The sequence below is a fragment of the Chrysemys picta genome, chromosome 1, assembly GCF_011386835.1.
Source record: "Chrysemys picta bellii isolate R12L10 chromosome 1, ASM1138683v2, whole genome shotgun sequence".
Taxonomy (NCBI): domain Eukaryota; kingdom Metazoa; phylum Chordata; order Testudines; family Emydidae; genus Chrysemys; species Chrysemys picta.
The window spans coordinates 39,841,242-39,854,319 of record NC_088791.1 but is presented as its reverse complement, the minus strand read 5'-3'; the positions used below and the strand labels follow the sequence as shown (position 1 = coordinate 39,854,319).

Below are 13,078 nucleotides of genomic sequence, written 5' to 3'. Positions count from 1 at the left end.
TATTCTGAATGATTGTACAAGACAAACAGATAGGGGTTGAAAACTGAAATTTGTCATGAAAATAGTCCTCAGTGAGAAGTATCTCAGGTTCCAGAGAAAATTGGTTTTGATTTGGTAGTTCTCAAGATAACATACTGAGTAAGCACGGTACATTTTGAATTTTTCAGTAAGCCCACACAGGGCCTGATCCAAATCCCACTGAAATGCATGTAAAGATTCCCATGGAGTTCACTGTGGTTGCATAGCTGAGAAAATCGGTGCTATAGATATACACATGGCTGGCTGACTGCACTAGTGGATTGAAAGTGTACTGAACATGTGGATTGGCTCATAATGAAGTGGTTTTTGTATTGAATATCACAATAATATGACTTGACAGCAGAAAAACACTTTTTGTATCTTTATTTTCTTCTTAAAACAGCATATGTCTATGAAATGAAATAACTCATCTTTGTAATTATCTGTAATTCTAAAAAACAACAATGGTACAACAGCTTCAAATTGAAGTTGTATTCAGTGGTAATATTTGAATGTCCTTGTTTGGCTTGTGTTGAACAGCTGTAAACCTTTTGGAGAAGATGCTGGTGTTAGATGCAGAGAAGAGAATAACGGCAGTAGAAGCTTTAGCGCATCCTTATTTTGAACCAATTCATGATCCTGAAGAGGAAACTGAGGCAGAGAAATATGATGACACATTTGACAATATGGATTTGCCACTGGATGAGTGGAAGCGTAAGTTCATTATGGTGGGGTCAAAAGGGACTAAGAAGGGCTAGCTGAGAAGTAAAAACACTGTTCTCTCCTTACAAATGACTTTTTTTGGTCTTGGCAGAAAATAGGCACTAATGGGGTCTAGAAACATAAAATGAGTCAGTGCCCCATCTCACCTTGTACTTCCTCCTAAGGTTGCCCCTCTGCTAGTTCCATCTTTCTCCAGGCACCCCCTCCGCTCCGCCTCCTCCGCTCCTCCCAAACCCCCATGCTTTATCTGTTTTCCCCCCTCCCTCCCCTTCCCCATTCCCCACCAAATTTCCTCTTCCTGAGCTCTTTCAATTCACCCTTCTCGGTTCCCCCCAAGGTTAGCTAAGGTTCTAACAAGCCTTCCCTGACCCATATGGGAAATGCCTTTAGATGACCAGAGATTTTCTTTACAGTGCAGCTATTTATACTATGAATGGAAATAAAAAATTACTTTTTGGGACAGTCTTGCTTAGCAGTGAGGTTAAGCAAAGCTGGCTGGTAGATCTAGAGTGGCCTCTGATCTTTATGGATCATTCTGGGTTTTTATCAAACATTCTCACTGTCCAGAGGTCTCTTGAAAGTGGAAAATAATTAGATTTATACTGTTTGTAGAACACTATTACAAGGTTTTATTGCTATGTATAGAATAAACTTAATGATAATTTCCTCTTTTCTGAGGGAAAGAAAGAAGAGTGGGAGTCAGTTATTGAGGATTTGGGTTCACTTTTTGTTCTGGGTTTTCTTTTTTTCATTTCCCTGATTCATACATCACAGGGATGGGAGCAGTGATGATGGATCGTTACAAATCTGCCTTTCCTAAAACAGACCTCAGCAAAGCTATCAACACCCTCCCATCTGCATGTGCCTCCCAAAGGTTGGCAACAAACCACAGTTATTAGCCTGTGCAAGGGAACATAAGACTAGTATTCAGTGTGCTGTTGGCTCCAGTGACTGAGTGCAGGTCATAGTTATTACCTTAGCATAACAAATGTTGAAAATAGAGGGGAAGAGGAAGTAGCAAGTTGTACTTTGATCTCCTGGTTTTCTGCTGAAAGATACCTTGAACTGTACAGAAAGGAGGCATTTCTGAATTCTTACGCTGTGTATTATTGCTTACTGTCAATGGAGCAGGAGAATACTTCTCCTAAACCTAGTGAGCTACTGATTGTGCTTAGGTGTCCCATGAGTGGATACATCTGCATATAAAGCAGGTTATGCGGTTGCATAATTAATACATTTGAGTGATATGCCTCTATACACAGAAGAGATTGTGCTGATTATTGGTTACTTATATACTTTTTTTTATTTTTTTAACATGAATATTTTTTTTAATGTTGCTGATTTTGCCACCTACTCTTTCCTCTCTGCTGCTGGGTCTGCTGGCTGTCCTCTTTCTAATCTCCCATTTCTAACTGCTTTGTTTGGTGTCACTCAAATTAAAACCAAATTCCCTTAAATTTCCTAAAATGACCAGCGCTACCCTTTACAATCTACAAAACCTGAGACTGCTGCTTTTTAAATAAATATAAATATTGAGTTAATTTAACTTTCTGTTAAAAAACAAACTAAAAAGGAAGTTACTAGTCCTCACCGCATCATGCAAACTAGGCTGTTTCTGAGATTCGTGCTTTTCTTTCATTTCCTCACATCCTTACTTTCTAGCGTTGGCCAGTATGAGAAATACTAAAATGTCCTCAGAGATGATGTTCTTGCAGCATTTCTGTGCTCACCGGAACTAGGAAGTTGTGGTAACTAGATGTACAGACTATGATGAATTAAAAATAAACTTCAAGCAAAGGAAGCAACTGATGTCCCTCCACAGGGGAATTGGATACTTAGTATGTGAATGTCTCATAACAAAACAAGACAGAGACATCAGTGGCTCCTATACATACCAGGCTCAGTTCTGGAAATCTAAGGCTGCCTTCACCCAGATGTCTGGCAGTCATAAAAGTGGGGATTCAGCTCCTTTTTCTCTAACAGCTTCCTGCCTGCCTGTCCATGATTGAATTCTTCTTTGGTTTACCCTTTTTTTAGGAGCCTTTCACAGCATGTTCTCCTGCTATGAGACTGACAACCAGCTGTAGTCGTAAGGTAGTCATGCTGCCTATTGCTAATAGAGGCTGAGAGACCATCTCTTTCTGATGATGGAGGCTCAGTTTTGGTCCTGATTCTCAAACTTTGGCACTTAACTTTCGGTGCCCATATTTAGGCCCCTAAGCAAGAGGGCCTGATTTTCAGATTTGCTGTGCATGACAGCAGCTATTGACGATAATGCCAGTTGTAGGTGCAACACTGACAATCAGGTCACTTATTTAGATGCCTAATTTTAGGCATCCACTTTTGAAAACTTGAACCCTACCTCTTGGTATGTTTTCTTTCCCTCATCTTTGTCTCATTCCCAAATAGACAACGTTCCAGCCATTTTGGGATTGGCTCCCGACTACTGTCTATGAGGCTCCTTTTACGAACATACTAGCAATGCTTTCTCTTACTGTTGTTTTTCAGGCATTACCTATAAAGAGGTAATAAACTTCAAGCCATCTCCCCTGCCTGAGTCAAAGGAAACAGCAGTGTAACCGTATGAACCATCTCTTCAAAAATCAAAAGAAGCAGGAAGGGTGTAAATGCTTGTGATAAGTCAGTTGTACAAACCTTTTTATAAATAAACTGGATGTAATCTGTTATATCTGTATTGTAAGGAATAATGGTGTTTTTACTCTAACCAGGAAGCTAGTGCCTTTGGAAGTAGCATTTCAAGACTGCCTGGAAACTTACCTCTATCCAAATTTTCTCATCTTTTTGTGCAAATTTGTGGTTTCATTTAATCAAAATACTCCTCAAAATACCAGGGTTTTCATGAATGTGTTTTTAGACCAGGTATTGCTAGTTCGAGTCACAGGGTAATAGAGTAATAGTTAACACCTTAAGCAATCTGAGGCCTTGGCTACACTTACCGGCAAGTTCGACGGCTGGAAATCGAACTTCTGGGTTCGACTTATCGCGTCTAGTCTGGACGCGATAAGTCGAACCCGGAAGTGCTCGCCGTCGACTGCGGTACTCCAGCTCGCCGAGAGGAGTACCGCGGAGTCGACGGGGGAGCCTGCCTGCCGAGTGTGGACCAAGGTAAGTTTCAACTAATTCGAAATAAGGTACTTCGAACTTCAGCTACGTTATTCACGTAGCTGAAGTTGCGTACCTTAGTTCGAATTAGGGGGGGTAGTGTAGACCAAGCCTGAGGCTAAATGGACAAGTGTTTCCCTCTTCCTACATGAATGGAGGGGAGTATGAGCCCCAGGAGCCAAGCCCAGAAGGCCTCAGAGGGAGTGTGCTAGCTTCCCTCTTGGTTCTTTCCTTCCTGCAGAAGCCAATTCGTGGATGATCTGCAGATTGTGAGGGAATGAAAATGTTGCTGGATAGGCTCAACAAACCTACTCTGAGAGATGTGTACAAGAGGCAGCAGTGGCAGTCAGGGACACCCATGGCTATAAGAGGTTTAGCAGGGGACTGAGTAGAGCTGCAAGTGGTCCTGATTTTAAATAATACAGTATTTTCTTCCTCTTCTGAATAACTTGCTCTCATTTTATATAGTGGAGTAGAGGGTCCTGATTTCCAGGGGAAAATTGTGAGGATTTATAACATTCTATAAGCTCTGTAATTTCTTCATAGTTTTGTGGTGATTGAAAATGTACATCGTGATCGGGAGGGGTGGGATCAGTGTGCCAATGTGAGTTAGAAATAAAGCTACATGCAAAGTGTCACTTCATGACAATAGGGATGGGGATAATAATATTTTTATTCTTCTTCTGTCCTGCAGCTAGATGTTTTGTTCATATTATACATAGGCAGTATTAGGTGTACAGAACTAATTATTTTTAAATCTCATTCTCTCATTCTCTTGTGAAAAATAATCCCTTGACAGAAGGTACAATATCCACAGGAGACATCTACCTGATGAGTTACTCTGGGATATTGGTTAGAAGCCTCTATGGGTTCTTCAGCTGTGTTCATCTCTTGCACTTTCCTAGCTGCTTAGTTCATAATAATCTCAGGGGAGCAGGAAATGGAAATTGACAAACTTTGGATGTGTTTTTATGGTTAAAGCTCATCTCTTTAAAAATTGAATCCTTGCATAAGGGTTACTCCCACTACAATGTGCTGCTTTGCGTCCGTGCCAAGTGGAACATCTGTGGAAAGAGACATTTGATCTTAATAGCTAATAACTGGAAAGGAACCCAGAGATGGCTCAGTTGACTTTTTTTTACTCAATAAACATTTTAAAGTGGAAGGCTTCATCAACTCAGTTTTTAATGATTGTTTAATATAAAGCTCTATAAATACCAATATCTAGCCGAGAAGTATTTGTGATGAACACTTCAGCAGCCAGAAGAGGTACATAGAGAGAGGAAACGGTAGCTAAAACCCTGCAATTTTATGCATGCATAAATAAGCCTTTAAAAAAACAAACAACATGCATAAAAAGAGGGAATAAATGCAACCCAAAGGAAAACCTTTTAGCACATAAGACACTAAGGAACGCACGTGTTGAGAGTCATGTTCCATTTTGCCCCTATCATTTGCTCTCACCTTGAGCTTGGTCCTATGTTACTAAAGTAAATAAGTGCTTTGCCATTTACTTCAATGGGCACAGGATCAGGTCCTTTAATATCTGAGACCGTCTGTATATGGAAACTCTGGGCCTTTTCCACCAAGGTGCTGAGAGCAAAATACCTTCAACTCTCATGGAAGGTAATGGCAGTTAAGGGTGTTCGATAGAGCTAGTCAGGAAAAATGGGACAAACACTTCAATGCATTTTTTTCAAAGTTTGTGTTGCTTTATATTTTTAAAATACATCTCAAAACTCTAAATTTCACCAAACTTTTGGAAATTTTAAAAATTCCTTCCTGCACTACAGTTGGTCATCTCAGGATGACTGTTTTGTGAAAAATGTCAATTCTGTTTTTCCTGTCTGTTTTTTTTTTAATTTCATTGAGATTTGGAAAATGTTGCCCAGTTCTACTGCTCAGCACTTATTAGGATCATGCGACATCTCCTGCATTGGCTTGGAGATGGACTTTTGCCTCTCAACTTACCATGATTTCTAAATGTAGAAGTGGACAGGAACAATGAGACATAAGCAAAAGAATTTTAATTTTTCTAAAACATCAGTGAATATAGGATTGTCTTATTTTTTTAACCCTTTCTAGGAAAAAAAAGATGTTGAAAAGAAGACCTTGATGAAATATACCAAATTCTGAATGTACCAGGGTAGATACAGGAGATGATGCAATATTATGTGAGCTAGTGTCAAATGACCAGGGATCATAGAGTTAACGTAAGCAGGAAGTAATATCTCTGCATCATATATCCTCAAAGAGCTTAAGATAAGAAAAATTGCTGAGGAGAGCAATAGGGATCATTAGTATGAATAGCTTATTAAAAGAAATGTGAATGTGGAGGAAAGTATACTTTGTGTGATACAACTGCTGATTCAAAGGGGAGGCTAAGTTTCATAGGTTTTTATTTGCTATTTCTACTGGTGCTAGGCAACTCAGGTCAATAAGAACCCAATTTCTGTTTGCCTTAAGGAGAAATGTAAATATGATCTACATGTACTCAAGATGTATTGTGAAAAATAAACTGTTTTTTTAATAATAGTGGTCTCATTTTCCCACTCTTTGACCCCCTGCCCACACACACACACACACACACGCACACATACACACAAACCAGTTGTATTGTTGATGAAAGGTGTTTGGGTAAAATATTTTTGCTGTCAAGAAATTGTATGAAACCCGATATTATAGATATATCCCATTTTAATATGAGATGGTGGCTTTGTTTATTTTGGAATGAAATAAGCCCATAGATTCTAACCTCCTCCACTCCAATGTCCAGCACTGTACATCAGCCACACAACGGGACTGAGTGTAGTGTTGCCACCTGGTTATTTCATAGGCATTCACAGATTTTACAGAAACATCATGACTTTGTTCTGGAGGGCAGGTTTTCAAGGCCTAGACATAAAACCATTCCCTAACCTGATTAAAGAACCACTGTCTTCCTGTCCACACTGACAATTAATAAACCTGTTATGACATCAACACCTCGTAAGTATAGAAGAGAACTTTGAGCTAGCAGTGTTCTGGAAGTGGAGATGGGTCCTAAATCCAACAACCTAAATGCGTCCTGACCATTTTACAATACCAATTGTTCAATTAATGTTCACTATCCACTGCCCTAAAAGCCATTGCTTAGAATAAAAAAGCTTATGAGCTGCTCTTTTGAGCTTCCTGCTCTCTTACCTTCTGCAAAATTCAAATATCAAGTGCCTTTTCCACCTGCTCCAGCTAAGGTTGTGTCAGATGTTATATCAGAGATTATTTTTTATTATAACTTGGACTAAAATACTCCCTTAGGGCTCATACTTGGCACATGCACATGGTCAGCCCAGAAAGCAGGCTATTAAAAATGGTTTCCATGCTAACCATTTGAACACTGAGCAGCAAGTCTAGAACATTGATATGCTATAGGTTTAGAGAGGACAAGAATGAAGATGGTAACTTTAGACTTGTTTTAGGGGAAGGTCCAGTGGGGAGCTGGGGGATGCTTTATCTGTAGCTACAGAGGGGTTAGTGACATGTCTGGAAACCTTCCTGAATAAGCTATCCCTGCCAATCCACCTTCCCTCTCCTAATTCCCCATCCATTCCTACATAGGAAGTAGCACTTGACTTACTGTGGCCAGTGGTTCTGTCCAGTTCGGTGCATGGGCCACCAGCGCCCCAGGCAGACTTTTCTAAACAGTTTGAGAACCAAGCCTTGGGTTGCTGGTAGTTTAGGAAAGGAGGATCTCTTTTATGTGCCCGCACACACACACCCCTGCCCCATGGTGTTGCTAGGTGATTCTCAGTGCTCAGAAGACTATTTGCACTCTGTGATTGTTATGTCACTATTTAAAATCTTACATTGCCACCTAGCAACCGCTTGCATCTCTCAGACATGGGAAGTATGTAGCTTGTTATGCTGCTGGTAGGGAGAAGGCAACTGAGGACAAAGAAATTGGTTTCAGAATGCAGCGTTACATAATATTGCAGTACAAGACACCCCACCCCCACCCTGCTTTAGTCCTGCTGAACTGCCTTCTGTAGTACAGTTTCCTTGAGCACTCCATGGTCTGCTACATCAATCACTAGTGTTTTACTTAAGGATGTGGGGACTCTCCCAATTGGATTTGACTAGTGCACTAATCCCCTCGCAATATAAACTCTACATTGCTCGTATTGATGTATTTGAAACGCTCTTATCACAAGTGAAGGGTAAGTGAAATAATGCAAATGTAAATTGACTGCTATGCATGAAATCAAATGAAACAAATTACTGTTCAGATCCTGTTTTAGAATCCTCTCAATTTTGCTGTGGAAAGTACTGTAAACATAACGTGCCTTTTCATGGCAGGGAATGTCTTATTGTGTTTGGACAATGCCTACTTTGGTAGGGCTCTGATCCTAACTGGCACCTCTGAGCACTACTTGTAATATAAATAATAATCAAAGGCAGTGACTGGGGCCTAATGCAGTGCCCAGTGAAGTCAATGGAAAAACTCCCATTGATCTCAATAGACAATGAAAATACAATACAAACTGTAATACTTTTGAGACTATAATTGTGGCCACTAGGGGGCTGCAGCAACTAAGTTTCTGTTCCCTTTCCCGAAGGCTCACTTTCTGTGCACATGACAGTGCAGTTAGTTTTGTTGTCTTTGTGCCCTGTCATTTGGGGTGTGTCCAACCACTGGCAGTTTTCAGGAAACTCCTTACTTTTTTGTTTTTCATTTAAATTATTTAGCTGATATTTTTAAATGCAGTGAGTCATTATTGAGGAAAAAAAGAATTGGAGAAGTATGCACAGAAAAACTTTGAAACAAAACCAAGCAGTTTGCTTTCTGAAAAGCATTCTTAAGATGTGGAATATATTGCAACATGAAACAATGTTACTATTAAAGGCACTGAAACTACCATTCAAGTAAAAACCCTCCTGAACAACAATGGAATCACTTAGGCATATTCAGTTAGAATAACCTGAAGAAGAGCTCTGTGTAGCTTGAAAGCTACAGAAGTTGGTCCAATAAAAGATTTCACCTCAGCTATCTTGTCTTTAGAATAACCACACAACATTGAACTCCAAGTGAATGAACCCTGATGAGCATTCTTTCTAATTCAGCAACTAACATGCCACTGCAAAACCTCCAGTTAAAGCAGGCAGAGTAAAGGTGAAAAGGTCCCAGTGAAGTCAACTGGAGTTTTGACTGTCTGTCAAGTGGATGGGCAGATGCCAAGAATTGTTCATCAATTCAGACAAAAATTGGGGCACCTCCATTACTGTAGCTAACACAAATGAATGCTGTGTCTCTGTTTGCTCTCTTACAAGGTAACTGCTGGATTTGACAGCTTTTGATCCGATCCTAAGGTGTGATGTGGCTGCTTTGCACTGCATTGTTAGTGGGTTCCAGCCCTAAACCTGTTGTACCTTGCCATGGGAGGATAACCCCAATATAGAGGATCCTTCTATGGCACAGAACCGCTGTAATGACTCCTGTGCCATACCCCCACCTCATCATATCCTGCTGGCTGCTGTATGGCCCTCATGCTATAGGCTGCTACAATAATTCAGAGCAGCCTACAGACGCCTCCAAATCATGCCAGGAGACCAGCCCAGGATCAGGGCAGTGCAAGGGCTGCCTTTGTATATACTTCTCCCCGCAACTGCACTATGTTCCCCATCTATGGACAGAAATCTGGGCCTTTTGGTGTTGGATTTTGTTCAGAGGAACACCACTTTTGTTTTTATATTTAATTTTGGCTTCCTTCCTGACAAAGCAATAAACTCTTTAGATAACGCTGTTATATAAAGCAATGGCTAGGTATGGAGTTCCATAACTAAAAGGGGAATTTGCCCTGAGTAATACATTTTCTTTTAAAGAAAGGTGCCTTCTTTGCTCTGACCACTTTGTATGTTGCATCCAGTTTCCCTCACCTTTCATCTGTTTTATGTCTTTCTAGATTATTTTATGCATAGTTACTAGGATACTAGTGACATTTAGCTTTCAATACAATGTACTACAATACCATTAGCATTGGTGCTGGCAGGACTGCCTATTATTAAGGTAGTCTGAGTCTTCCCATTATTATAATACCCTCTTTTCAGTTGCTTATATCTTTGCCAAAATTTAATAATCGAGACTGAAATTCTTCCTAACACTTCCCCTCTCCCCGAGACAAAGCAGTTCTGCTGTTTCTGATAATGAAGCTAGGGGAAAATTCATTGTTTTGCTGATGTTAAAAAATTCTGGTAACTTTTTCTTTCAAAAATTCTAGCACCCCATAATTTGGAGAAGGGGTATGAAATTTAGCAAGGGGGGGGGGTGGCCTTTAAGTCAGGGAAGTGTCTTTTGCCATCCCTGTGAAAATCCCTTCAAATTTATCCAAGTTATAAGCCTTTGAAAATTCTGAGTTTGCACATGCTCAGTAGAGACAGATTTTAGCAGCTAAAATCTCTATAAAGATTTTGTCCTCACTGAGCATGCTCAAGCTTTTCACAGCTCCTAATGCTGACCAGACTGCGCATTCTCCCTCTAGCCCAGGCCTACGGGGGCAAGGCCGACATAATTATATGTCTCCCACCAACATAACTACCGCCGCGTATTAGAGGTGGTTTAATTATGCTGGCAGGAGAACTCTCTCCCGCTGGCATAAAGTGTCTACACAGGAGACCTTATAGTGGTGCAGCTGCAGCATCTGTAGTGTAGACATAGCCTTAGTCTCTATGCCTCAGTTCCCCAACTATAAAATGGGGATAATACCATCCCTTCACTTTACAGTGGTACTGTGAAGATAAATTCATTAGTGTTTGTGAAGCACTCAAATACTGTTGTGATAAATGGCACAGAAAAGTCCATGAGGAATAGGATGACCAGATGTCCTGATTTTCTTGGGTCTTTTTCTTATATAGGCTCCTATTACCCGCCACCCCCGTCCCTATTTGTCACACTTGCTGTCTGGTCACCCTAATGAGGAAATTGATAATTCTGTATTCAGAGCACAGTTTGAATAGTATGGGGCCACATATTGAACAATGAGAAAACAAAATATTGACTAGCTTCATCTATCCTGTGGACTGAATGAGGCAGGAGTCCTGTTGAAAAAATAGTATGTAATCATTTAGCTAAAGACTGTATCATAATGCATACGCACGAAGGGACCAAATTAAGGTTTCATAGGTGACCTTAATTCTGGTATTTCCTACTTTTCGAGTGCTTGACTTTGCAATCTTAATAATAGAGAGCCAAGGCGGGTGAGGTAATATCTTTTATTGGACCAACTTCTGTTGGTGAGAGCTTTCAAGCTTACACAGAGCTGCTCAGGTCTGGGAAAGTACTCGAAGTGTTACAGCTAAATGCAAAGTGGAACAGATTGTTTAGCATAAGTAGTCAACACATATTTTAAGGGACCATTCAAGGTGAAGTGGCCCATTAGCACCACTCCAGTCATAAGGATTATAGTAATAAGGTATAAATCTAGTGTCTCTATTCAGGTCATGATTTTTAGTGTCTAGCAAAGGTATGAATTTAAGCTCCCAGGCTCATGTTTTGAAAGTGTTGTGCAGGTTTCCTTTGAGGATGAGGACTGATAGGTCAGATATAGAGTGATCACTTTGTGATGTGGGGATTTTGTCTTTTATCATTTTCCTGTGTGAGTTCGTTCGTGAGCATAGTGATTGTCTGGTTTCATTCACATAGACTATTGCTAGTGAGGCATTTAGTGCACTGGAGGAGGTACACACCACGTGTTGAGATAGGCATATATAGGACCCAAGGATCTTCAAAGGTGAGTTGCGCGGTGGGGGGGGGGGGGGGGGGAGGATAGCATTGATCATTGTAGCAGTGGAGATATGTCTGCAGGTTTTGCATCTGTTGTTCTGGAAGGGTCCGGTGCCTCTTTGAAGTGGTGTGTTCTGGTCTGTGGGGAGCTTGCTTCTGATGATGAGGTTGAAGAGGTTGTGGGGTTGTTTGAAGGCCAGAAGAGGGGGTTCAGGACCCAACCCTGAAAGAAATCTTTCCTGAATTTTTCTGGCTTCTCCTGTCGGCGTAGATAATCCATCTCCCAGAGAGGCAGTAGCGATGTTGACAGGAGAAGCCTTCTTATCAACATAGCACTGTCTACACTGGGAGTTAGGTCGGTATAACTGCATCGCTCAGGGGTGTGTATTTCCCACACCCCTGAGCAATGTATTTATACCGACATAAATTGCTAGTGTAGACCAAGCCTTAGGTTATGGATACACTAGACAGCTTACAGCAGCGCAGCTGCATCATCTAAGCTGACAGGCGAGATCTCTCCCATCAACTTAATTAATCCACCCCCAATGAGTGGCAGCTACTACATCAGCAGGAGAAGTACTCCACACCAGCGCTTAAATCAGCATAAGTTATGTCACACGGGGTGGCTAATTGACCCCCCTGAACAACATAACTTCTTCGAGTGCTGTCCCTGTCGGTGCTCCACTCCAGGTGATGGTGCGTCCCGATGCCGTTGATTGGAGATCTTAGGTAGCAGTGCCTGTTGGGACGCATGCACTCAACTGCTGTCTCACAGTTAGGGTCTGCCTGAGTGTGCACGTTACGCACCCCCCTCCGTTCCTTCTCAACCATCCTCTGCTGAAGACAGGGCTCGGGGCAGTGCTGAACATCTTCCCTGGTCACTGAAAGAAATAAGTACAAAGACATAGAAACAGTTAGTTAGAAATATCCCAGTTATTTCCCTTCCTTTAGAATAGTTACCTAGTTTGGGGGGGGGACTTTTTTCCTCACGTTTGTCTCCCATTGAGACACCCTCCCCAGGCATTCCTAGTTCAATAATGCCAGCGTCCCCAGGATTTAAGAAATGTGACTCCTGCAAGGAGCCTATGCCGTGGTCTGACGGACACTCACGTGGATCCCCTGCAGGGCACCTACAAACAGACCGCAGCACCCGCGAAAGCAAAGCAAAAGTCGATGAGGGCTTCCTCTCACACATCGCGCTCCGCAGGATCACAGCCCATGGAGCAGCAGTAATTTTTAAATCAAGATGACATCTCAGTGGCCCCTGAGCATGACTCTCTGCTCCTTGACACACAGCGCTCACTGTTTGACCAGCCGCTCTCGCCACCTGACCTGGCTACCCTCACTGACAGTGAGACCGACATGCAGCAGCAGGCAGAGTTCTCCCCACCTGCTTCTCCTTCTCCACCGGAACCATTTATACCTCAAGACACAGCTCACAAGCACCAGCCTCAGTTT

The 13,078-nt window shown here is 41.6% G+C and overlaps 1 protein-coding gene across 2 annotated transcripts in view; it reads left to right on the top strand.

Moving 5' to 3' along the window:
• The window catches only part of MAPK12 (mitogen-activated protein kinase 12), a 77,058-nt gene extending 70,661 nt beyond the window's left edge, over positions 1–6,397 (top strand). For both annotated transcript variants that reach the window (XM_065555199.1, XM_065555201.1), the window contains 3 exons: positions 559–732; positions 3,250–3,681; positions 3,982–6,397. In XM_065555199.1, the coding sequence (XP_065411271.1) occupies positions 559–732; positions 3,250–3,320 (245 nt within the window). In that variant the 3' untranslated portion in view covers positions 3,321–3,681; positions 3,982–6,397. The remainder of the gene's footprint in view (positions 1–558; positions 733–3,249; positions 3,682–3,981) is intronic.
• Positions 6,398–13,078: the final 6,681 nt, after the last annotated feature.